The following is a 26,880-nucleotide window of genomic DNA, read 5'->3' on the forward strand; positions in this document are numbered from 1 at the left end:
CCACATGTCATTTATGCTCTGTTCACGTCAATTATTTTTCTTTCTTTCCTTAAATTCTAAGTTTCTAATTTCATATCTTCAAGTTTGCTGGTACCTACTGCCAGTTCAAGTGAGTTTTTGAGTCCTCTTAATGAATTTTTAATTTCAGTTATTGTACTCTGCAGCTCTTGGATTTCCTTTTGGTTTCTTCCTGTGTTTTGTATCACCTACTGTTACTACTACTAGTTCTTTATCATATCTCTTCCAACTACTACTGTGATAACATTTATTAACTACTATTATGCTGAATCATTTTTAGACTTTTTCTTCTTTTGAAATCAAAGCTTCAAAGTAATAAAACCACCATATTTCTTGTAGATCTTTCAAGGACAAATAATTTGTCTTTTAATGTGAGAATGCACTGCATAGTCTTGTGACTGGAAATTTTGGTTCTTTATAGTTTAGGGCTAAAGTCCTGAATATTTGTTAGAAGGACTGATGCTGAAGCTGACACTCCAGTACTTTGGCCACCTGATGGGAAGAGCTGACTCATTTGAAAAGACCCTGCTGGGGAAGATTGAAGGCGGGAGGAGAAGGGGATGACAGAGGATGAGATGGTTGGATGGTATCACTGACTCAATGGGCATGAGTTTGAGTAAACTCCGGGAGTTGGTGACGGACAGGGAGGCCTGGCATGCTGCAGTCCATGGAGTTGCAAAGAGTCAGACAAGACTGAGCAGCTGAACTGAACTGAACTGAAAGGCATTAGGTTTACAACTGAAAATTCATTCAAGTTAGTGATTCATGCCAAGTGACTTTTTGGAACATTGGGTTCAGTGGTATCATTTTGAAGTGTCTTTGATTATACCTTAATAAAAGAATTGGAAATTGAAGCAAGGAGTTAAAAACATACATGTGAGTTACTGATGAAGTTATTAAAGTTTTATAGAAGTAGATGCTGAGGGATGAATACTTCAGAGACTTTTCATTGCTCTTCTATCTTTCACCTTTCTTTTCCAGGGCATACTTTTAGCATGGGGACATGTATTTCAACAGAAAGAAGCTTCAGTTCAGTTCAGTCCCTCAGTCATTTCCGACTCTTTGCTACCCCATGGACTGTAGCATGCCAGGCCTCCCTGTGCATCACCAACTCTTGGAGTTTACTCAAACTCATGTCTGTTGAGTCGGTTATGCCATCCAACCATCTCATCCTCTGTTATCCCCTTGTCCTCCCGCCTTCAATCTTTCCCAGCATCAGGGTCTTTTCAAATGAGTCAGCTCTTCCCATCAGGTGGCCAAAGTATAGGAGTTTCAGCTTCAGCATCAGTCTTTCCAATGAATATTCAGGACTGATTTCCTTAAGGATGGACTGGTTGGACCTCCTTGCAGTCTAAGGGACTCTCAAGAGTCTTCTCCAACACCACAGTTCAAAAGCATCAATTCTTCGGTGCTCAGCTTTCTTTATAGTCCAGGTCTCACATCCATACATGACTATTGGAGAAATCTAAGCTTTGACTAGACTGACCTTTGTTGGCAAAGTAATGTCTCTGCTTTTTAATATGCTGTCCAGGTTGGTCATAACTTTTCTTCCAAGGAGCAAGCATCTTCTAATGTCATGGCTGCAGTCACCATCTGCAGTGATTTTGGAGCCCCCCAAAATAGTCTGTCACTGTTTCCCCATCTGTTTGCCATGAAGTGATGGGACAAGATGCCACCATCTTAGTTTTCTGAGTGTTGAGTTCTAAGCCAACTTTCAGTCTCCTCTATCACTTTCATCAAGAGTCTCTTTAGTTCTTCTTCACTTTCTGCCATAAGGGTGGTGTCATCTGCATATCTGAGGTTATTGATATTTCTCCCGGCAATCTTGATTCCAGCTTGTGCTTCTTCCAGCCCAGCGTTTCTCATGATGTACTCTTCATAGAAGTTAAATAAGCAGGGTGACAATATACAGCCTTGACGTACTCCTTTTCCTACTTGGAACCAGTCTATTGTTCCATGTCCAGTTGTAAGTGTTGCTTCCTGACCTGCATACCGATTTCTCAAGAGGCAGGTCAGGTGGTCTGGTATTCTCATCTCTAAGAATTTTCCACGGTTTGTTGTGATCCACACAGTCAGAGGCTTTGGCATAGTCAACAAAGCCGACATAGATTTTTTTTGGAACTCTCTTGCTTTTTCGATGATCCAACAGATGTTGACAATTTGATTTCTGGTTCCTCTGTCTTTTCTAAAACCAGCTTGAACATCTGGATGTTTACGGTTCATGTACTGTTGAGGCCTGGCTTGGAGAATTTTCAGCATTACTTTACTAGCGTGTGAGATGAGTGCAATTGTGTGGTAGTCTGAGCATTCTTTGGCATTGCCTTTCTTTGGAATCAAAATGAAAACTGACCTTTTTCCAGTCCTGTGTCCACTGCTGAGCTTTCCAAATTTGCTGGCATAATGAGTGTAGCAGTTTCACAGCATCACCTTTTAGGATTTGAAATAACTCAACTGGAATTCCATCGCCTCCACTAGCTTTGTTCATAGTGATGCTTCCTAAGGCCCATTTGACTTCACATTCCAGAATATCTAGCTCTAGATGAGTGATCACACCATCATGATTATCTGGGTCATGAAGATCTTTTTTGTACAGTTCTTCTGTGTATTCTTGCCACCTCTTCTTAATATCTTCTGATTCTGTACGTCTGTACCATTTCTGTGCTTTTTGTGCCCATCTTTGCATGAAATGTTCCCTTAGTATCTCCAATTTTCTTGAAGAGATCTAGTCTTTGCCATTCCTTTGTTTTCCATTTCTTCCCTGAGGAAGGCTTTCTTATCTCTCCTTGCTGTTCTTTGTAACTCTGCATTCAAATGGGTATATCTTTCCTTTTCTCCTTTGCCTGTGGCTTCTTTTCTTTTCACAGTTATTTGTAAGGCCTCCCTCATATAACCATTTTGTTTTTTTGCATTTCTTTTTCTTGGTGATGGTGGTACCTCTGTCCATAGTTTTTCAGGCATTCTATCAGATCTAATCCCTTGAATCTATTTCTCACTTCCAGTTTGTAATCGTAAGGGATTTGATTTAGGTCATACATGAAAGAAGCCTGTTCATTCATAAACTTAAGAATCATCTAAGTACTCTGCAGTTTTATGTAATAAAAATTTGTCACTGAATAAATCAGTAATAGAGGATACACCATTCCTGCATGGTGCAGGATTATTAGGACAGGTAAACAAAACTTATTTGTGTCTCAAGCAATGAAATATTCTTTCGGTTCTATTGGGTAACATTCCTTTTAAGAGATACTTACGAGTTGTGAGTGTTTAAAGTGATGTAGGAACTATGATTTCCTTGGGGGTTGGGTTAGAATGTGATTGTTTAATAGAGTTAATCAGAGCTTAGACTTGTATTGTTATTATTTTTCTTTGCTTTTCAAACCATTGTGTATTACTTCAGTACCAGTTTCTTTTGGCTTGGAAAAGAAGTAGCTGTTACCAGTGCAGAATTCAGGTTGTCTGGCTAATGAAGTGGGAGACTGAGTCTATGATATCTTAGCTTTTGGTGTAACTTAATCCCCTGGTTCTCGTTATGTTTTGATTGTCTGTATGCAAAAGTGGTATTTTCTTGCCTGCTCTTTTCATTGATGTTGGGGATTGGATTTTTGAAACATGGCTTTTGTTAGTGTATACTGATGAATTAATTCCTCCTAATTTTGTTGGTAGAATGCAACTGAGGTCATTAGTTAGCAGAAACAAAGTATTGAGCAGTGGATTTTACAAAAAATAAACCTAACTAACTTGGAAAGAGGGTTTTTTTTTTTAAAGGTGGCATATTAAAAATGTGAGCTTTTTTGGATTGTTCATTTTATGTAATACTTTAGTCTCAGTTGGATTACAGATGGTTTACAACTGTATTCAACAGACAACAGTTGGGGTTGAATGCCAGAATGTATTTCTGTATCTTGCTTAAAGAATTCTGTGTGCTGAAAATTAAAATGAAACACTTCTGCTTTATTTTACTTGAATATGTTAAAAAAAAAAGTGCTGAAACTTGGGATCAGATGGATGAAATTTGGCAAGAGAATCTGTGTGATTATTTTTTCTTTAAATGGCATTGTTGAAGAAGAAAAGCTACACGTATACCTTATAAAGCACTTTAAGAAGGACTTTTGTTCAAAGAAGTATGTATATTGGAGTTTTTTTCAAGTTGAAGGTAATATGGCTAATATAAACTTGAAAAGGGTCAGTGATCCTGTTCTTTACCCCTGTGTGTATACAATAAGAAATATTTGCCAAAGAAAGGAGGAAGAACCAAGAATTCTGTCTGGTGGGTCAGAGGAATTCCAGAGGGCTGCCAGCATTAATACCAAAGTTAAACATTGACTGCTGCTGCTGCTGCTGCTGCTGTTAAGTCGCTTCAGTCATGTCCGACTCTGTGCGACCCCAAAGACGGCAGCCCACCAGGCTCTGCCATCCCTGGGATTCTCCAGGCAAGAACACTGGAGTGGGTTGCCATTTCCTTCTCCAGTGCATGAAAGTGAAAAGTGAAAGTGAAGTCGCTCAGTTGTGTCCGACTCTTAGCGACCCCATGGACTGCAGCCTACCAGGCTCCTCTGTCCATGGGATTTTCCAGGCAAGAGTACTGGAGTGGGTGGCCATCGCCTTCTCCAAAACATTGACTAAATGGCCCCCAAAAAGAATGCCATCGTGTAAAACATGATTGAATATATAATGAACTAGATATATAGAAAGGTAGGTAGGTGGGATTGTAGCTGTCATATTCTTTACTGTTTTTACATTTTTTATTTTAAGAAACTATTTGGCAGTCCTAGCCCACCCTTGCAAGTTGGAGCTGGATGCCCTGTTGTGAAACCTTCTTGACCCTTGGGTCTGCTGTTTCTGTCTGAACTTGGCTTCCCTGGTGGCTCAGGTGGTAAAAAATATGCCCTGTGTCCGGAAGATCCCCTGGAGAAAGGAATGGCAACCTATTCCAGTATTCTTCCCCGGGAAATTCCATGGACAGAGGAGCCTGGCAGCCTATAGTCGTGGGGCTGCAAAGAATTGGACACGACTGAGTGGCTAACACACACACATAAGTATGAATTAATAGATAAGCATGACGATGAAAATGTTTTCCTTGGGAGAGAGAGAAAATTGTAATATGTGGGGCAAAAACAGATTGAGAACATAGATTTAAATTATCAATAAAACACTTCATTGTAAGGAATAGGATTAGGGAAGGAAATACCAGGACTTTGATGGAAACTGTTTCAGACTGTGCTTTCATTTGAAGAACAGCCTTCACCTTTGCATTTTCACTCAGGACTAGGAATATATGAGGAACAAACCTTTACCTTTCGGCTCTTGGTACAGTGATCATGGTGTGGGAAGTCTGCATTGCAGGTTTCAGCTTCAGGGAGTTGACCAAACCATCCTTCTCTGTTGTTTGTATAGTGGTAATCCTGATTTGAAACATTTGTGGCAGTGTGTTCCAGAGTAGTAAACTAGTTTCACTTGGTTAATTAGTAAATGTCATAACCTAGTACTTTAGATTGGAAGGGATAGTAACACTGAAATATTTTTATGTATGAAGCATTTTTAAAATTGTGAAATATATTTAATATAAAATTTGCTATTTTAACCATTTTAAAGTCTACAGTACAGTGGCATTCATTACATTCACAGCATTTTACAACCATTACCACTGTGTATTTCCCAAACTTTTTCCTTACTTGAAAACTGTGTATACATTAAATAATAAATTACCCATTTTGTCTTTATTGCTACCTGTGGTTACCACTGATCTACTTTCTTCCTCTGAATTTGCCTGTTCTATTTCACCTAAGTGGACTCATATAGTATTTGTACTTTTGTTTCTGGCTTATTTCAGTTAGCATATTTTCAGGCTTTATCTGTGTTGTGTATGTATCAGAATTTCATTTCATTTTGTGGCTGAAGAATAATCCTTTGTATGTTTATACCACACTTTGTTTATCTTTATCTGTGGATGGATTCTTGAGTTGTTTCCACCTTTTGGCTGTTGTGAATAATATTGCATTAGACATTGGCCTACAAATATTTGAGTGTCTGTTTTTAATTATATTGGATATATATCTGAGAGTCAAATTGCTGGGTCATATGATTATTCTATATTTAGCTTTTTGAGGAACTATAAAACTGTTATCCACAGTAGCTGCATTATTTTACAGTGCCACCAGCAATAAACAAGAGTTTCAGTTTCTCTGCGTCTTTACTGGCAGAGTAAATCTTTTTATCATTTTTCTTTTTTAAGAAAAAAATTCTTGCTGCCCTAGTATATATGAAGAAGGATGTCATTATGGTTTTGATTTGCATTCCTTTATGTCTAATTATGTTGAAGATCTTTATATGTGCTTATTGGCCATTTGTACATATGCAAATGGAGGAATGTCTATTCAGGTCCTTTGACCATATTCTAATTGGGTTTTTGTATTTTTGTTGTTTAGTTTCAGAAGTTCTTTATATATTCTGGATATTAAACCCTGATACTCTGTAATGACATCTATAGATTCTCTTTTCATTGATAAGAGAATAATATATCTTCTCTTTTGATAATATCTTTTGATGCACAAAAGATTTAAAGTTTGATGAAGTCCAGTTTATCTAGTTTTTCTCCTTTTATCGATTGTACTTTTGGTATCAAGAGTCAGGAATCCAAGGTCATGAAAATTCATCCTTTTTTATCTCAGAGTTTTATGGCTTTTAGTGCTTATATTTAGGTAGTTGATCCATTTTGAGCTAAAAGTTGTAGAATTATGTGAGATTGATCAGTGAATTTTGTAATCACGAATAAGACATACTGTTTTTTTTTTTTTCTTTAAAGATTTTGCATTGTTAACTTTGGTAGTTACTTTCTAAGTTCTACCTTGTGTAATGTTTAGTCATTATATATACCTTAGTTATTGAGTATCACCTAGTTAATGGAATTGATAATTTTAGCTCTTAAAATACAGAGACAGTAAGAGGATTGAGAAATTTTGTTACATGAAAATGAAAAATTTTTTTTGCATGACAAAAAACATAATCAAGATAGTTGGTAGACTAGGAGAAAATATCTGCAGTATATCAAGATAAAGGTTTGAGATCTGTAATATATAAATAACTCTTAAAAATTGAGAGAATAGACTGCAGTAATCTGATAGAAAAGTGATCAAAATACAGTAAGGACAATCCCGCCAAAATGTATGAAGATGGCTCCATATGCCATTTTTTAAGCTGTTGGATAGACAGAAGTTAGAGTAGCAGTTGATGAGGGTGTGGGGAAACTGATACATGCATTGCTGACGAGGCAGACTGGTACAACTCACTGATAATCTGGCAAAGCCCTGCATATGCATTTGCCTTTTGACCTCTCAGTTTCAGTTATAGGAATTTTTCTTGAAGGTACAACTCCAGTGATATGAAAATCCATATACAGGGTTATTTATGGGTCATTGTTTTCAATCTCCTACATAAAAGAGTAGTTGAATAAACTGTGGTATATATATGATGTGTGTATGTATGCGTGTGTATGTGTATCTATAAGTGTGTGTATGCAGCTGTGAAAAGAATGAAGAAGATATCTGAACTGGACTTTGATGAACTGATCTCCAGGATATATTGTTAAGTGACATAGAGAATATCTATAGGTTGTTGATGTTCAGTCCGCCCAGTTGTGTCTGACTCTTTGACCCCATGGACTGCAGCACCCCAGGCCTCTCTGTCCCTCACCATCTCCCGAAGTTGGCCAAGTTCATGTCCATTGCATTGGTGATGCTATCCAGCCATCTCATCCTCTGGTGCCATCTTCTAGAACCTTCTGCCTTCAATCTTTCCCAGCATCAGGGACTTTTCCAGTGAGTCAGCTGTTAGCATAAGATGACCAAAATACTGGAGCTTCAACTTCAGGATCATTCAGGGTTGATATCCCTTAAGATTGACTGGTTTGATCTCCATGCTATCCAAGGGACTCTCAGGAGTCTTCTCCAGCACCACAGTTCGAAGGCATCAGTTCTTGGGTGCTCTGCCTTCTATATAGTCCAGCTTTCACGACCATATATGACTACTGGGAAGAACATAGCCTTCACTATATGGACCTTTGTCAGCATAGTAATGTCTTGGCTTTTCAGCACACCGTCTAGGTTTGTCATAGTTTTCCTTCCAAGAAGCAAATGGCTTTCTGATTTCATGGCTGCAGTCACCATCCACTGTGATTTTAGAACCCAAGAAGAGGAAATCTGTCACTACTTCCACCTTTTCCCCTTCAGTTTGCCAGAAGTAATAAGGCTGGATGCCATGATCTTAGTTTTTTTAATATTTAATTTTAAGTTGACTCTTTCACTCTCCTCCATCACCCTCATCAAGAGGCTCTTTAATTCCTCTTCGCTTTCTATCATTAGAATGGTATCATCAACCTTTCTTCTAGGTTATGTTACTGTAAGCAGAAGAGGAGGAAATAAAATACAAACACATAATGATCATTTGAACAGAAGGAAATATAGGAAAGACCCACTGGAAAGGAGATTGGTTACATAAAGAGGATGGGGTAGAGACAGACTGAAAGGATGGAATGGCCTGATGCTTGTCTGTGTTTACCTCTTTGACTAGTTTTAACTGTTAGAACTAAATTAATGTTTCATATTCTCAAATAAACAAGATTTACAAGGATAGGGGAGAGAAGGGGAGAAAATAACCTCCAAATTCTAAATGGAATAATAAACACAGAAGCAAATGAACCTAACTATATTTCAAATGAATAACATAACTCTCTGAAGGATGACCATGGGAAGAACTAGTCTAAATACTTTGGGAATACGGGGTTTTGACTCTCTAACGCTATTGACAAAGAACTCTAAACAAACCTGAGACTAAAGACAAAAAAAGCTGCACACAAATATTGTACTCGACTTAGTAGATTTTTATTTTTTACAGTGATAATAGTCAGAACTCCCAAAGCTACTCTGTGTATTCTAGATTAGAGCAAATAAGTATGTGTAAGGGTGATTATGAAAGTCAGATGTTTCACTGTAAGAGAAAAGTGTTCCAGATAAGGAAAGGGAAAAGGCAGAAATGAACTTCTGTAGAGTTAGATTGGCATTGGCAGTTTCAGTATGGACTCACGGTTTTTAACATATTTACAGATAAACATAAAAGTAGACACAGACATGAGTTTGTGCATATATGTATATATTCCTTAACTCAGTCTGTTGATAAGGCCTTAAAGCCGTGATACTTCAAATAATACTTGTCAATGAAAGGAACTAGGGTTCCATGGAGAAATGATTGATTCTAATGTAGGGGCAGGGGAGATACAAAGATAAGCTTGGAACGTATTTTGGTTGCCAGAAAGTTGTGCTGAATCGCTCATCGTGTCTGACTCTTTGTGGCCCCATGGACTACAGCCTGCCATGCTTCTCTGTCCATGGGGATTCTCCAAGCAAGCATACTGGAATGGGTTGTCCTCCCCTCTTTGAATGTTGAATTTCAAGCCAGCTTTTTCGCTCTCCTCTTTAATCTTCATCAAGAAGCTCTTTAGTTCCTCTTTGCTTTCTGCCATTAGAGTGGTATTACCTGCATATCTGAAGTTGTTGATATTTCTCCCGGCCATCTTGATGCCAGCTTGTGGTTCTCCCAGCCTGGCATTTTGCATGTTGTGCTGTGCATAGAAGTTAAATAAACAGGGTGGCAATATACAACCTTGACATACTCCTTTCCCAATTTTGAACCAGTCTGTTGTCCCATGTCTGGTTCTAACTGTTGCATCTTGACCTGCATAGAGGTTTCTCCGGAGGCAGGTAAGGTGGTGTGGTATTCCCATCTCTTTAAACATTTTCCACAGTTTGTTGTATTCCACACAGTTAAAGGCTTTAGCGTAGTCAGTGAAGCAGAAGTGGATGTTTTTCTGGAATTCTCTAGCTTTTTCGATGATCCAGTGAATGTTGGCAATTTGATCTCTGATTCCTTTGCCTTTTCTAAATCCAGCTTGTACATCTGGAAGTTGTTACATACAAATTAAATTACCATTACTGTGACCTTTAGTAGTGTTCATCTCTTGTTGGAAGTACTTCCTTGGCATGTCTTAGCCATTCTCTGCCATCCATTCTTTGTGGCTTAACTCAGGAAAGTTTTCCTTGAAACCTGAGTCTGCAGACATGAATTCCTAAATAACATGTGAAAGACATATTATGTCTTAAAATGGTTTACTTTTGGATGATTCAGATGGTTACATTCGACTAAACTTCTGTGAACTTATTTGCATTTTATAATTGTCAAATTGAAGCATTAAGTGGCTCAAAAGTTTTTAAGCTGAAATGTTTGCGTAATAACATAATAATAGTATGTAGTAGCTGCCAAACTTTTCCATAGTGGTTGTAACTTTTAGCACTTCACCAACAGTATATGAGGGCTCCAGTTTTTATGCATTCTCTCCAGCATGTCTTATTGTCTGTCTTTTTAAGTGTAGCTATCCTAGTGGTTGTGATGTTACCTCATGTGGTTCTGATATCTATTTGCCTCATGACCGTATGACCTAAATCAAATCCCTTATGATTATACAGTGGAAGTGAGAAATAGATTTAAGGGACTAGATCTGATAGATAGAGTGCCTGATGAACTATGGACGGAGGTTCGTGACATTGTACAGGAGACGGGTCAAGATCATCCCCATGGAAAAGAAATGCAAAAAAGCAAAATGGCTGTGAAAAGAAGAGAGGTGAAAAGCAAAGGAGAAAAAGAAAGATATAAGCATCTGAATGCAGAGTTCCAAAGAATAGCAAGAAGAGATAAGAAAGCCTTCCTCAGTGATCAATGCAAAGAAATAGAGGAAAACGACAGAATGGGAAAGACTAGAGATCTCTTCAAGAAAATTAGAGATACCAAGGGAAATTTTCATGCAAAGATGTGCTCAGTAAAGGACAGAAATGGTCTGGACCTAACAGAAGCAGAAGATATTAAGAAGAGGTGGCAAGAATACACAGAAGAACTGTACAAACAAGATCTACGACCCAGATAATCACGATGGTGTGATCACTCACCTAGAGCCAGACATCCTGGAATGTGAATTCAAATGGGCCTTAGAAAGCATCACTACGAACAAAGCTAGTGGAGGTGATGGAATTCCATTTGAGCTATTTCAAATCCTAAAAGGTGATGCTGTGAAAATTTGGAAAACTCAGCAGTGGCCACAGGACTGGAAAAGGTCAGTTATCATTCCAATCCCAAAGAAAGGCAATGCCAAAGAATGCTCAGACTACTGCACAATTGCACTCATCTCACATGCTAGTTAAGTAATGTTCAAAATTCTCGAAGCCAGGCTTCAGCAATATGTGAACCATGAACTTCCTGATTTTCAAGCTGGTTTTAGAAAAGACAGAGGAACCAGAGATAAAATTGCCAACATCTACTGGATCATGGAAAAAGCGAGAGTTCCAAAAAAATATCTACTTCTGCTTTATTGACTATGCCAAAGCCTTTGACGGTGTGGATCACAATAAACTGTGGAAAATTCTGAAAGAGACGGGAATACCAGAGCGCCTGACTTGCCTCTTGAGAAATCTGTATGCAGGTCAGGAAGCAACAGTTAGAACTGGACATGGAACAACAGACTGGTTCCAAATAGGAAAAGGAGTACATCAAGGCTGTATATTGTCACCCTGCTTATTTACCTTATATGCAGAGTACATCATGAGAAACGCTGGGCTGGAAGAAGCACAAGCTGGAATCAAGATTGCCGGGAGAAATATCAATAACCTCAGATATGCAGATGACACCACCCTTATGGCAGAAAGTGAAGAGGAGCTAAAAAGCCTCTTGACGAAGGTGAAAGTGGAGAGTGAAAAAGTTGGCTTAAAGCTCAACATTCAGAAAACGAAGATCATGGCATCCGGTCCCATCACTTCATGGAAGTAGATGGGGAAACAGTGGAAACAGTGTCAGACTTCATTTTTCTGGGCTCCAAAATCACAGATGGTGACTGCAGCCATGAAATTAAAAGCCTCTTACTCCTTGGAAGAAAAGTTATGACCAACCTAGATAGCATATTGAAAAACAGAGACATTACTTTGCCAACAAAGATCCGTTTAGTCAAGGCTATGGTTTTTCCAGTGGTCATGTATGGATTTGAGAGTCGGACTGTGAAGAAAGCTGAGCACTGAAGAATTGATGCTTTTGAACTGTGGTGTTGGAGAAGACTCTTGAGAGTTCCCTGGACTGCAAGGAGATCCAACCAGTCCATTTTAAAGGAGACAGTTCTGGGTGTTCATTGGAAGGACTGATGTTGAAGCTGAAACTCCAATACTTTGGCTACTTGATGCGGAGAGCTGACTCATTTGAAAAGATCCTGATGCTAGGAAAGATTGAGGGCAGGAGGAGAAGGGAAAGACAGAGGATGAGATAGTTGGATGGCATCAACGACTCAGTGGACATGAGTTTGGGTAAACTCTGGTAGTTGGTGATGGACAGGGAGACCTGGTTGCTGGGATTCATGGGATTGCAGAGTCAGACATGAGTGAGCAACTGAACTGAACTGTATGGTGTTGAGGGAGCTCTCATGCTTATTGCTCATTTGTGTATCTTCTTTGTAGGAATATATGTTCAAATGTTTTACTCATTTTTAATTGGATTATTGGTCCTTTTATTATTGAATTGTAATAGTTTAATTATTGAGATATAAACCCCTTAACAGATGAATGACTTACAGCTATTTTTCCCCATTTTGTGAATTATCTTTTTAAATAACTTTTTTGATGATGTCCTTTGCAGTATAAAACTTTATAGTTTTTCTTGTTTCTTGTACTTTTTGTGTTATGTCTATGGCATTGTGATCAAGCAGATTTAAGTTTTTGCCTTCTAAGAGTTTTATAGTTTAAGCTCTTACATTTAAGTCTTTGATCAATTTGAGTTAACTTTTTTATGTGGTGTGAGGAGGGGTACAGCATTATTTTATTTTTTTGTATGGTTAGCCAGTTGTCCCAGCACCATTTGTTATAAAGAGTCTCTTTCTATTTTTTAGCAGGATGAATAGTGCTACTATTTAGCATATAAGACAAACTAGAAATCTAGTTCATCATTATGGGGAGGTCTGGTATTCCCATCTCTTGAAGAATTTTCCACAGTTTGTTGTAATTGACAGTCAAAGGCTTTGGCCTAGTCAATAAGGAGAAGTAGATGGTTTTCTGGAACTCTCTTGCTTTTTCTATGATCCAGCGGATGTTGGCAATTTGATATTTGATTCCTCTGCCTTTTCTACATCCAGCATGAACATCTGGGAGTTCTTGGTTGATGTACTGTTGAAGCCTCACTTGGAAAATTTTGAGCATTACTTTACTAGCGTGTGAGATAAGTGCAATTGTGCAGTAGTTTGAACATTCTTTGGCGTTACCCTTCTTTGGGATTGGAATGAAAACTGACCTTTTCCAATCCTGTGGCCACTGCTGAGTTTTCCAAATTTGTTGGCACATTGAGTGCAGCACTTTCATAGCATCATCCTTTAGGATTTGAAATAGCTCAGCTGGAATTCCATCACCTGCACTAGCTTTGTTCGTCGTGATGCTTCCTAAGGCCCACCTGACTTCACATTCCAGGCTGTCTGGCTCTAGGTGAGTGATCATACCATTGTGGTTATCTGGTCATTAAGATCTTTTTTGTGTAGTTCTTCTGTATATTCTTGCCACCTTTTCTTAATATCTTCTGCTTCTGTTAGGTCCATATGTTTCTTTCCTTTATTTTGCCTATCTTTGCATGAAATGTTCCCTTGGTATCTCTAATTTTCTTGAAGAGCTCTCTAGTCTTTCCCATTCTGTTGTTTTCCTCTATGTCTCTGCATTGATCTCTGAAGAAGGCTTCCTTACCTCTCCTTGCAAGTCTTTTGAACTCTGCTTTCAGATGAATATATCTTTCCTTTACTCCTTTGTGTTTAGCTTCTCTTCTTTTCTCAGCTATTTGTAAGGACTCCTCAGACAGCCATTTTGCCTTTTGCCTTTCTTTTCCATGGGGATGGTCTTGATCACTGTTTCCTGTAGAATATCATGAACCCCCATCCATAGTTCTTCAGGCACTCTGTCTGTCAAATCTGAGCCCTTGAATCTATTTGTTGCTTCCACTGTATAATTATAGGGGATTTGATTTAGGTCATACCTGAATGGTCTAGTGGTTTTCCCTGCTTTCTTCAATTTAAGTCTGCATTTGGCGATAGGGAGTTCATGATCTGAGCCACAGTCAGCTCCCTGTCTTGTTTTTGCTGACTGTATAGAGATTCTCCATCTTCGGCTGCAAAAAATATGATCAATCTGATTTCGGTGTTAATCATCTGGTGATGTCCATGTGTAGAGTTGTCTCTATGGTAGGCTTAATGGGAACTCCCAAGAGGTTTTACACCAAGTGGGACCTTCCAGTGCCCCCTGTCTCTGTGGTGAGCCCCTCCCGACCCTTGTCTCCACAGGGGGCTGTCCAACTACTAGCAGGTAGTTTTGGTTCATTCTCCTGTGGGGTCACTGCTCCTCTCCTCTGGGTCTTGGTGCATGCAAAATTTTGTTTGTGCCTCCAAGACTGGAGTCTCTTTTTCCCCAGTCCCTGGAAAGTCCTGTAATCAAATCCTGCTGACACTCAAGGCCAGATTCCCTGGGAAATGCCAGTCCCTTTGTCAGATCCGCAGGCTTAGAAGCCTGACATGGGGTGCAGAACCTTTACAACAGTATGAGAACTTCTTTGGTATTATTGTTCTCTAGTCTTGGGGTCACCCATCCAGCTAGTATGGTATTTGATTTTATTGTGATTGTACTCCTCCCACCATTTCACTACGGCTTCTTCTTTGTCTTTGGACTTGGAGTATCTTTTTTTGGTGGGTTCCAGTGTCCTCCCAGAGAAGGCAATGGCACCCCACTCCAGTACTCTTGCCTGTAAAATCCCATGGATGGAGGAGCCTGGTAGGCTGCAGTCCATGGGGTCGCCAAGAGTCAGACACGACTGAGCGACTTCTCTTTCACTTTTCACTTTCATGCATTGGAGAAGAAAATGGCAACCCACTCCAGTGTTCCTGCCTGGAGAATCCCAGGGATGGAGGAGCCTGGTGGGCTGCCGTCTCTAGGGTTGCACAGAATCAGACACGACTGAAGTGACTTGGCAGCAGCAGCAGTGTCCTCCTGTTGATAGTTGTTAGTAGCTAGTCGCACTTCTGGTGCTTTTGCAGGAGGGGATGAGCTCATGTCTTTCTACTCTGCCATCTTGAACCAGAAGTCCAGCTTGTTAATTTGTTAATTGCTTTCATGTTTGTTTTCCACTCAAGTGGAAAAAGCCTTCCTGACTATTTCCTCATGCAGTTCTCTACTGTAATGAAAATGTTTCATTTTTACAACAAATTGTGATGGGTGAGGAAAAGTGAGTATTGTACAATAATGTGGAACGGAAGAGGCCATGGGGCAAATGAAATGAACCATGACCAACCACAGCAGAGGCCAGTCTTCATCCAAAGAAGGTGATGTTGTATGTGATGGGATTGGAAGGGAGTTCTCTGTTATGAACTCCTTCTGGAAAACCAAACGATTCATTGCAGCAAGTACTGTTCCCAATTAGACCAACTGAAAACAGCACTGAGTGAAACATGTCTGAAATTAGTGAACAGAAAATGCATAATCTTCTATCAAGATAGTGCAGAACAACGTGTTTCTTTGATGACCAGGGGAAAAAAAGTGTTACATCTTGGTGGAGATGTTCTGATTCATCCATGGTATTCACCAGATGTTGCACCTTCAGATTTCTATTTCAGTCTTTAAAAAATTCTCTTAATGGAAAAAATTTCAGTTCCGTTTTCTCAAAAGATAAAAAGTTTTGGGAAGATGGAATTATGAAGTTGCCTGAAAAATGGCATCACCTTACTGGAAGGTTCGTGCCCTGCCATGTCCCACCTCCCCTCATGTAAAGTGAAACAACTCCCCTGCTTATCCGTCTTTTCTTGTTCGCTAGAACATTTATTGTGTAACATATCATTCATGGTCTTTGCTCCCTGTTGGTATGTGGCTCCACGAGGCCAGAGTTCTTACCTCTTCAGTCACTTTTGTGTCGCTAGGAGCAAGAATAATAAGCATTGATGATGTGTCAAGGATCTGATTGACTGAGTGGATGAATGCTGACTCACTCTCGCAGTGCTCCCCCTTCCTCACATGCTTAGTTCCCTCTGTTCTAACCATCCCCTGCCTCAGGCAGCTTCTTGCCACTCAGGTCCAGAAGCATCACTTCCTCATCAGACCTTACCTGCCTAGGTTGGAGTTCCTTATGTCTCTGCTTGCAAATGCCCTTAGCTGTGGACTTCTCCTTCGTGTATGTGTGTGTTAATCACGCAGTTGTGTCTCACTCTTTGTGAGCCCATGGACTATAGCCCAGCAGGCTGCTCTGTGTGTGGATTCTCCAGGCAAGAATACTGGCGTGAGTAGCTATTCCCTCCTCTGGGGATCTTCTGACCCAGGGATTGAAGTCCCTGCATTGCAGGGAGACTCATTACCCTGTGAGCCACCAGGGAAGCCTTCTTCTTGTTGTTTTTTGGTCACTCAGTTGTGTCCAACTCTTTGCGACCCCACGCACTGCAATATGCAGGCTTCTCTGTCCTTCACTGTCTACTGGAGTTCGTCCAGACTTACGTCCATTGAGTTGGTGATGCCAACCAACCATCTTGTCCTCTGTTTCCTCTTTCTGCTGCCTTCAGTCTTGCCTGGCCTTAGGGTATTTTCCAGTGAGTAAGCTCTTCCCATCAGGTGGCCAAAGTATTGGAGCTTCGGCTTCAGCATCAGTCCTTCCAGTGAATATTCAGAATTGATTTCCTTTAGGATTGACTGGTTTGATCTCCTTGCTGTCCAAGGGACTCTCAAGAGTCTTGTCCAGCATCACAGTTTTAAAGCATCAATTCTTCGGCCCTCAGCCGTCCTTATGGTCCAACTCTTACATCCATACATGACTGCTGGAAAAACCATAGCTTTAAATATACGGACCTGTGTAGGCAAAATGATGTCTCTGCTTTTTAATACACTGTCTAGGTTGGTCATAGCTTTTCTTCCAAGGAGCAAGCATTTTTTAATTTTATGGCTTCAGTCACCATCTACATTGATTTTGGAGATGAAGAAAATAAAGTCTGTCACTGTTTGCATTTTTTCCTCATCTATTTGCCATGAAGTGATAGGACCATTATCTTAGTTTTTTGAATGTTGAGTTTTAAGCCTGCTTTTTCGCTCTTCTCTTTCATCTTCATCAAGAGGTTCTTTAGTTCCTCTTCACTTTCTGCCATAAGGGTGGTGTCATCTGCGTATCTGAGGATATTGATACTTATCCCAGCAATTTTGATTTCAGCTTGTGATTTATCCAGCCTGGCATTTCTCATGATGTACTCTGCATAAAAATTAAGTAAGCAGGGTGACAATATACAGACTTGACGTACTCATTTCCCAATTTTGAACCAGTCTTTTGTTCGATGTCTATTTCTAACTGTTGCTTCTTGACCTTGCATACAGGTTTCTCAGGGGGCAAATAAGGTGGTCTGATATTCCCATCTCTTGAAGAATTTTCCAGTTTGTTGTGATCCACAGTGTCAAAGGCTTTAGCATAGTCAGTGAAGCAGAGGTAGGTGTTGTTCAGGAATTCCTTTGCTTTTTCTGTGCTTCAGTGCTTGTTGGCAATTTGATCTCTTGTTCCTCTGCCTTTTCTAAATCCAGCTTGAACATTTGGAAGTTCACGGTTCACATACTGTTGAAGCCTAGGGTGAAAGATTTTGATCATTACCTTGCTAACATGTGAAATGAGTACAATTGTCCAGTAGTCTAAAGATTCTTTGGCGTTACCCTTCTTTGGGATTGCAATGAAAACTGATCTTTTCCAGGGCTGTGGCCACTGCTGAGTTTTCCAAAGTTGCTGGCATATTGAGTGCAGCACTTTCATAGCATCATCTTTTAGGATTTGAAACAGCTCTGCTGGAATTTCATCACCTCCATTAGCTTTGTTTGTAGTAATGCTTCCTAAGGCCCACTTCACTTTACACTCCAGGATGTCTGGTTCTAGGTGAGTAATCACAGCATTGTGGTTTTCCACATCATTAAGACGTTTTTGTACAGTCCTTTGAATTCATACCTCTTCTTAATCTCTTCTGCTTCTGCTAGGTACTTGCGTTTCTGTCCTTTCTTGTGTCCATCTTTGCATGAAATGTTCCCTTGGTATCTCCAGTTTTCTTGATGAGATCTTTAGTCTTTCCCATTCTATTGTTTTCCTCTATTCCTTTGCATTGTTCACTTAAGGCTTTCTTACCTCTTTGCTATTCTTTGGAACTCTGGATTCAGATGGGTGTATCTTTCCCTTTCTCCTTTGCCTTTTGCTTCTCTTCTTTTCTCAGCTATTTGTAAGGCCTCATCAGATAACTTTTGCCTTTTTTGCATTTCTTTTTCTTGGGAATGGTTTTGGTCACCACTTCCTGTACAGTGTTATGAACCTCCGTCCATAGTTCCTCAGGCATTCTATCAGATATAATCCCTTGAATTTATTTGTCATTTCCACTGTATAATTGTAGAGGATTTGATTTAGGTCATACTTGAATGGCCTAGTGGTTTTCCCTACTTTCTTCAATTCCAAATCTGAATTTTGCAATAAGTCATGATCTGAGCCACAGTCAGCTCCCAGTCTTGTTTTTGCTGACTGTTTAGAGCTTCTCCATCTTTGTCTCGAAAGAATATAATCAATCTGATTTCAGTGTTAACCATTTGGTGATGTCCATGAGTTGCCTCATGTCGTTGGAAGATGTTTGCTATGACAGTGTGCTTTCTTGGCAAAATTCTGTTAACCTTTGCCTGTTCATTTTGTACCCCGTGGCCAAACTTTCCTGCTACTCCAGGTATCTCTTGACTTCCTGCTTTTGCATTCCAGTCCCCTATGATGGAAAGGACACCTTTTTTTGATGTTAGTTCTGGAAGGTCTTGTAGGTCTTCATAGAACCATTTAGCTTCAGCTTCTTTGGCGGTAGTGGTTGGAGCATAGACTTGAATTACTGTGATGGTGAATGTTCTGCGTTGGAAATGAACCAAGGTCATTCTGTAATTTTTGAGATTGCACCCAGGTACTGCATTTCGGACTCTTGTTGACTATGAGGGCTACTCCATTTCTTCTAAGGGATTCTTGCCCACAGTAGTAGATATAATGGTTATCTGAATTAAATTCACCCTTTCCCATCCAGTTTAGTTCAGTGATCCTAAAATGTTGATCTTCACTCTTGCTATCTCCTGTTTGACCACTTCCAATTTACCTCGACTCATGGACCTAACATTCCAATGTTCCTATGCAGTATTGTTTTTTTACAGCATCAGACTTTACTTTCACCATCAGACACATCCACAGCTGGGTGTCATTTAGGCTTTGGCTCAGTGTTAGTGACTATTTCAGTTTCTCTTCCTTTGTGCTATTCTTGTTAATGTCTGTCTTCCCTCCAACTGTCCTCCCCCTTATTTTGCTCTTTGTTAAATTCTAAGGGCCGAGCACAGTGTCAGATTCTCAATAAATGCAGATGTTTGTTGAAAGAGTAATGAACAAATTAAAATATTCTTTTTTTTAATTGAAGGATAATTGATTTACAGAATTTTGTTGTTTTCTGTCAAACCTCTACATGAATCAGCCATAGGTATACATACATCTTCTGCCTTTTGAACCTCCCTCCCATCTCCCTCCCCATCCCACCCCTCTAGGTTGACACAGAGCCTCTGTTTGAATTTCCTGAGCCATACGGCAAATTCCCATCCGCTGTCTATTTTACACATGGTAATGTAAGTTTCCATATTACTCTTTCCATACATCTTGCCCTCTTCTCTCATGTCCCCATGTCCACAAGTCGATTTTCCATGTCTATCTCTCTATTGCTGCCCCACATATAAATTCCTCAGTACCATTTTTCTAGATTCCATATATATGCACTAGGATACAATACTTATCTTTCTTTTTCTGACTCACTTCACTCTGTATAATAGGTTCTAGGTTCATCCACCTTATCAGAACTGACTCAAAGGAGTTCCTTTTATGTCTGAGTAATATTCCATTGTGTATATGTACCACACCTTCTTTATCCATTCATCTGTTGATGGACATCTAGGTTGCTTTCATGTTCTAGCCATTGTAAATAGTGCTGCAGTGAACAGTGGGATACATGTGTCTTTTTCAATTTTGATTTCCTCAGGGTATATGCCTAGGAGTGGGATTGCTGAGTCATGTGGTGGTTTTATTTTATTCCTAGGTTTTTAAGGAATCTCCATACCATCTTCCATAATGGCTGTATCAGTTTACATTCCCACCAACAGTGCAAGAGCATTCCCTTTTCTCTACACCCTCTCCAGCATTTATTGTTTGTAGACTTTTTGATGATGGCCATTCTTACTGGGGTGAGGTGATATCATTGTAGTTTTGATTTGCATTTCTCTAATAATGAGCGATGTTGAGTGTGTTTTCATGTTTGTTAGCCGTCTGTATGTCTTCTTTGGAAAAATGTCTGTTTAGTTCTTTTCCCCACTTTTTGATTGGGCTGTTTGTTTTTCTGGTATTGAGTTGTATGAGCTGCTTGTATATTTTGGAAATTAATCATTTATCCATTGTTTCATTTGCTATTATTTTTTCCCATTGTGAAGGATGTCTTTTCACCTTATAGTTTCCTTTGCTGTGCAAAAGCTTTTCAGTTTAACCAGGTTTGACTTGTTTACTTTTGTTTTTATTTCCGTTGCTGTAGTAGGTGGGTCATAGAGGATCTTGCTTTGATAAAATATTCCTATGATCTATATAACTAACAATCCATCAAAGTTGGTCAATGTCAGTAACATTTGCTTAAAAAGATAATAGGATTAAAACTTAATGATCTCATAGTTGTAAGTTGACCTGGAGTCTAGGGAGCATAAATACAGTTAGCATCATTGCCTTTCAGCAAGAATTTTCTGTGCTTTGTCCCCTCTGTGTTGTGGAAACCGGTTCTTACCGTGGATGGCCATCCAGCTCTGCCACCATCCTTAGCATCGGGCACTCTTCCTTCTAAGTCTGATGTTGGTCTTCTGTAAAGTCACCCTTTGGTTTTGGGTTGCCCTCTTCCTTTCTTACATTTAGAGAGTTATCTTATCCTTTATTAAATGAAATAGTCTCACTTCCTTCTTTTGACCTCTTTTGGGCCCATGTAATGCTCCTGAGGGGTTTTATGTAGTGTATTCCAACATAGACCCTACTTATGTATCAAATACCAAAGGATAACTTTTTAAAAAGTGTTTTTATGAGTAGTGATATATATAATAGAAGAACTGTTGCAAATCTAGCTTTATTAACTTTAATGATTTGCTTCTTTACTGAGCTCATTATATTATTGAGAATATACATATAAATATTAGTTTTGGGAAAAACAGCTATTTCAGTGCTTATTACTAGTTGGGTGAATGCTCCATAAATGGATGTAATCCTCAAACAACTTTAGGCACTATTTATCCTCATATATGAAGAAACTGACATATATGAACCTTAGAAATAAAAGATTTTCTTAATCTCATTGTCACTGCAGGCAACGGAAACCTATTTGATTCTTCTTAATTATTTCACAAGGTAAAATAACCATGTTGAGAAAGGTAATCTGTTTTCAGTTTCTTAAGAATTTTTGGTCACTAATATCTAATCATTAAAGGAAAAATTGTTATGGTCTTTTCTTTAAAATACTTAAATATTTATTGCCTTTGTAACAGGTGGGATTAGAAAACGTGCATATGATTGTTCCAAAACTTAGTTATTTACATTGCTATTGGTATTTACTATTGGAGTAAGTACAGCTTTTTTTTTTTTTTTTAATGAATAGAGGCCTCTATAGTGACCCTTTATGATAGTAGAAACTTAAATTATTATTCTTTGACCTTATATGTTGTCTTAAAATTGTCTTTAGGGGAATATTTTATCCTAAGTTTGTTGATTATTCAAGATTGAAAACATTTCACCTGATAGCTTAAAGATTTGTGTCTTGGCATTAAGATGATCACTTCATTCTCAGTATTGTTTAAATCAGTGGATGTGGGGCAGGCAACTGAATTGTTTTCTTCTCTAAAGTTTCAGTGTGTAGCTTTTGTCTCTTTTTCACATACTTCTTCAAAACTTTGTCTACAAGGAAGTGTGGACTGGGGATTTATTTCTAGAACTGTGTTAAAACACTTTCTGTAGATATTTGTTTATGAAGCTACTCAAGTAGGTGTCATGGTTACCATCGTCTCTAAGATTCATTCTGCTTGTCCCTTCACTCTACCTATGTGTCCTCTGCTTGTCTGGTCTCTCTGCTTTCCATTTTCTCTAGTTCGGGAATGGATCTATAAGTCTCATGTTCTGTGTCGGTGCTTTGGCAGAGTAGCCTGGTGTCTGGATAGTTAAGAAATGAGCTGATCAACAGTAGTGTTAAAATGGAACAAGCTTAGCTGTTCCTTGTACCTCATGTTAAACATAATGAGTTTAGAGGATTATGACTCTGTGTAACGATTGGAATCTGCTAGACAGGACATCTGTTTTACTTTTTACTGATTAATTTGGTGTAGAAATAGCATCCTTTTTTGCAGTATGAAAATTATTTTGTGTTCTAGCTTTCACTGGTAGCTTATTTTCTGAAATGTGCTTTTTAGAATAGCATGTTAGTATAAAATTATCTTAATAGGACTGGATACTCTTTATTAGTCTGAAAATATTTGTTTTCTAACTGTGATAAAAATTTCTGGGAACATATGAATTTTCATTTATTCTGGACAGCGTTAGAATTGTTTAGTATATGCAAATATTTTTCCTTTGGTTTTGTTTCCTAGGTTGCACGTTTTCAAAAAATTCCTAATTCTGAAAATGAGACAATGATTCCGGTATTGACATCAAAAAAAGCAAGTGAATTACCAGTCAGTGAAGTTGCGAGCATTCTCCAAGTAAGTTCTTGGTGGGGAGGAAGGGAGTGTGTAGTAGAATGAACCACTTAGCTAAGTGCTATCTAGTAGAATTTTCTGTTCTGCAGGTGTTCCCTGATAGGACGGTGCAGCTCTGGATCATTAGTGTTTCGGAAACTGTTATTGCTATGTGAGGATTAGTTGGATTAGGAAAGTGATCAGTTTAATTATTAACATAAGTGGAGTTAGGAGTTTTATCCTTTTTTATGTTTTCTACTGTAAAAGCTAAATATAAGTTCAGAACTGCGAATAAATTTTGCTTATGTAATTCAGTCTCTTCCTAGTTTTTCACAGTCTAATGAAACACGAGGAAAAGAATATTTAAAATTTTCTCTTCAGAATTCATATATTTTAATGATGTCATTAAAAGCATTGCATACCCCCAACCCCCGCCTTTTTTTTAAGGTTTTTTGGGGGCGGGTTGTATTTATACTCTTGTTTTTTTTTTTTTTTTTTTTTATACTCTTGTTTTAAAGCCACTTACTCTAAACATATTTAGGTATCACAAGACTCTGTTATTGACCTCTATTATAAAGCTTTTGATCAGAGAAACTACTTCAGAGATGCAAGTAATTTAATTCTTTAATGGTAGTTTCAAATAACAAGTCATGAGAGGTAGTGACTGAAGAATGTAGGTGGTGTTTGAGGACTTAACTTCATTATTTTCAGTAATTTAGGAGCCGCAGATTTTCTCCTTGGAATAAATGTACAGTCTAAGAACAAAAGGTAATACCAACCTCAGTTTTGATAGGCTCAGAGAACAAGAAAGATGCATAATATTTTGGAGAAACTAACTTTAGAAGACAGTAAGACAACAATGGGAACCAAGAAAACTAGTTAAAATGTACTTACAATTTGCTTTCTGTACATTGTCACTTTTGTGTTACTCCTCTTTCCACATAAAAATCATAATTTTTTGTTTATTAATCTAGTTGCTTACATTAACATTTTTTATTGAGGTTTAATTTATATAGACTACAATGTAGTCATTAAATATACACTTGCATTTTGGCACATATAGCCATCATCACAATGAAGATGTAGAAAATTTTCATCACTCTAAATAGATTCCACGTGTTTTGTTTGTAGCTAATCCTTCCATTGCTCTTGGCCCCAGGCAGTCACTGATATGCTTTGTCCCCATAGATTAATTTTGATTGTCACAGAAGTTCCTATAAATATGACCATACATATGTACTTTTTTGTGTTTTATCCTTTGTTTTCTGCTAATATTTTCAGTAACTTTTATATATAAAATCTCATAGGCTGATCTTCAGAATGGTCTAAACAAATGTGAAGTAAGTCATAGGAGAGCCTTCCATGGCTGGAATGAGTTTGATATCAGTGAAGATGAGCCACTATGGAAGAAGTATATTTCTCAGGTATATTTTTATTTTCTCATGCTGTGTAGTTTACATGTATTTTTGTTAATGTAGTTTTTTACTTTTGTGAAGTTATTTATGGAGAAATGAAATAATATTAAAAAAAATTTTTTTTAACTAACTTGTTTCATTGGTTAGAGTTTACTATTGGGTTGGAATTTCTATAATTTTTAGTGTGTAAATCTTTAAGGGCTTATATCACATGGAGGTGATAGTAGTAGTTTCCTTTGGAAGTGTCTTATATATATATTTTATTATAGAAATGCTAGTATTTTTTAAAGTAATATGACTAGTCTAGAAAATTAGCAAAAGGTCATTTGAATCCAGACTGCCTGGTTACAAATTCCACCTTTCTTTATTACTATTAATAGCTTGTGTGTACCTTATTATCCTCTGAGTCTTAACTAGAAAATGGAGATAATAATCTTAGGAGATAGTAGCTATCAATAGAAAATAGCTATTTTAAATTATTAGGTTGGTGAAAAAGTAATTGCGGTTTCAGACTGTGAATATCAAATCATTATAACTAGGCTCAAACACATCTTTATTAATCAGAATAGGAACTATTGCAATCAACACATTTTTTTCAATGAGAAATAAGTTTGTTTATTCTGTAACATAAAAATCTATGCTTTGGGATTTGACAAACTCTTGGAAAGCGTTTTCTCCTTCCTGCTGGTTGTGGAAGCATTTGTCCTTCAGAAACTTGTTGAGATGCTTGAAGAAGTGTCGTCAGTTGATGAGTGGTCAGGTGAATATGGCGGATGAGGCAAAATTTTGTAGCCTAATTTGTTCAACTTTTGAAGTGTTTGTTGGTTGCGTACTGTGAGGTCGGCTGGTGGTGTGCAGAAAAATTGGGCCCTTTCTTTTGACAGATGCTGGCTTTAGGCATTGTGGTTTTTGGTGTGTCTCATGGATTTGCTGAGCATGCTTCTCAGATGTACTGGTTTCGCCAGGATTCAGAAAGCTGTAGTGAGTCATACCTGTAGCAGACCAGCAAACAGTGACCGTGACCTTGTTTTGGTCTGAGTTTGGCTTTGGGAAGTGCTTTGGAGTTTCTTGTGGCTTCCCTGGTGGTTTCTTCTTGGTCCATCACTGAGCTGATTGTTGCCAGTTGTCATATAAAATCCGCTTTTTGTTACACATCACAGTCAGATCAAGAAATGGTGTATTTTCATTGCATAAAAGAGAAGACGGCACTTCAAAATAATGGTTTTTTGATTTGCCGTCAGCTCATGAGGCACCCACTTACGGAGTTTTTTCACCTTTCCAATTTGCTTCAAATGCTGCATGACCGTAGAATGGTCAGTGTTGAGTTCTGTGGCAATTTCTTGTGTAGGGTCACCTGTAATGATCCTCTCAGTTGGTCGTTGTCAGCTTCTCATGACCAGTCACTGTGCTCCTCACCTTCAAGGATCTTGTCTCCTTTGCAAAACTTCTTGATCCACCACTGCACTGTACATTCATTAGCAGTTCTTGGGTCAAATGCGTCACTGATGTTGTGCGCTATCTCCTCTGCTTTACATTTTGAACTCAAGAAAATTGCTCGAATTTGCTTTTTGTCTAACATCATTTCCCTAGTCTAAAATAAACAGCAAGTAATAAGTCATTGGCAGAAAAACAAAGTGAAATGTGCATTAAAATGATGTATAACATAACCACATTTATTTAAGAATGTATTCCAAAATCAAATGGCAAAGTTAAGCAGTGTAAAACTGCATTTACTTTTGCACCAACCTATTATATTTTATTAATATTTTAATCTTTTCAGAAAGATTTGCTGTATGATTTTTCTTATCTTGATAATAAGCATGTTAGTGAAAAGCTACAAACTTCCTGTGGCCAATTTTTAGCTAGTAGAGTTAGTTTGTCAAACAGATTCTTTTTAGTAAAGAAACTTTGTAATGCCTTCTAATTTTCAGATTATTTTTTTAAAAAGGTCTATGTTTAACTTTTCTAAGGGGGCTTGCTTGTTAATGAAGCAAAATTTACCATGTTGTTAAATGAATTTGTCTAAAGTAGAAAAACTGAATTTTTAGGGACGAACTTTGTGTCCATCTTGTTTTTAATGGAATATTTTTTATATGTATTTTTGTATTCTCACCTTTATCGTATTTCCACATCATCCAGAACTTCAGAAGTTTATTCTGGATTTATAAATTACAGTGATTTGACTTATCACTGGGTAATATGATTTAATGTTTTACTTTCTTGATCCTGTTTCAAAGTCGGAGTACTTGCATCATGGTATTGCTGTGAGAATGAGATGAAATATAGTGCCTGTAATATAGTCAAGTAATAATTAGCATTAATTATTAATGCTGTTAATTATTGCTAAGCAGTAATTAGCATTAACTGTCAGTTGTTAATCATAAAGCACTGAGTGACTCCACTCCTCTACAGAGAACAGCATCTTTGTTGTTCTACAGACATTTGTCTAGAGCCTGCCATCTATCAGGTAGTGTCCTTAGTACCACAGCACAGCTTTTTTAGGGGCAAATAAAATGATTGTGAACCTTGCTTTCAGAGTGTGATAATAACAGCTAATGTTGGCGGGTTTTATAGTATACACAGTGCTTTAA

At 38.2% G+C, this 26,880-nt stretch overlaps 1 protein-coding gene across 3 annotated transcripts in view; it reads left to right on the top strand.

Annotated features, from left to right (window-relative positions):
* LOC120856956 (calcium-transporting ATPase type 2C member 1) overlaps window positions 1-26,880 on the top strand; it is a 157,299-nt gene that overhangs the window by 56,685 nt on the left and 73,734 nt on the right. For 2 of the 3 annotated variants that reach the window (XM_040232466.1, XM_040232481.1), the window contains 2 exons: window positions 22,788-22,898; window positions 24,182-24,298. In XM_040232466.1, coding sequence (XP_040088400.1) covers window positions 22,788-22,898; window positions 24,182-24,298 — 228 coding nt within the window. Of the gene's footprint in view, window positions 1-21,566; window positions 21,582-22,787; window positions 22,899-24,181; window positions 24,299-26,880 lie in introns of those variants that run through there. The other variant, XM_040232473.1, reaches the window with a different exon arrangement.

The sequence above is a fragment of the Oryx dammah genome, unplaced genomic scaffold, assembly GCF_014754425.2.
Source record: "Oryx dammah isolate SB20612 unplaced genomic scaffold, SCBI_Odam_1.1 HiC_scaffold_2, whole genome shotgun sequence".
Taxonomy (NCBI): domain Eukaryota; kingdom Metazoa; phylum Chordata; class Mammalia; order Artiodactyla; family Bovidae; genus Oryx; species Oryx dammah.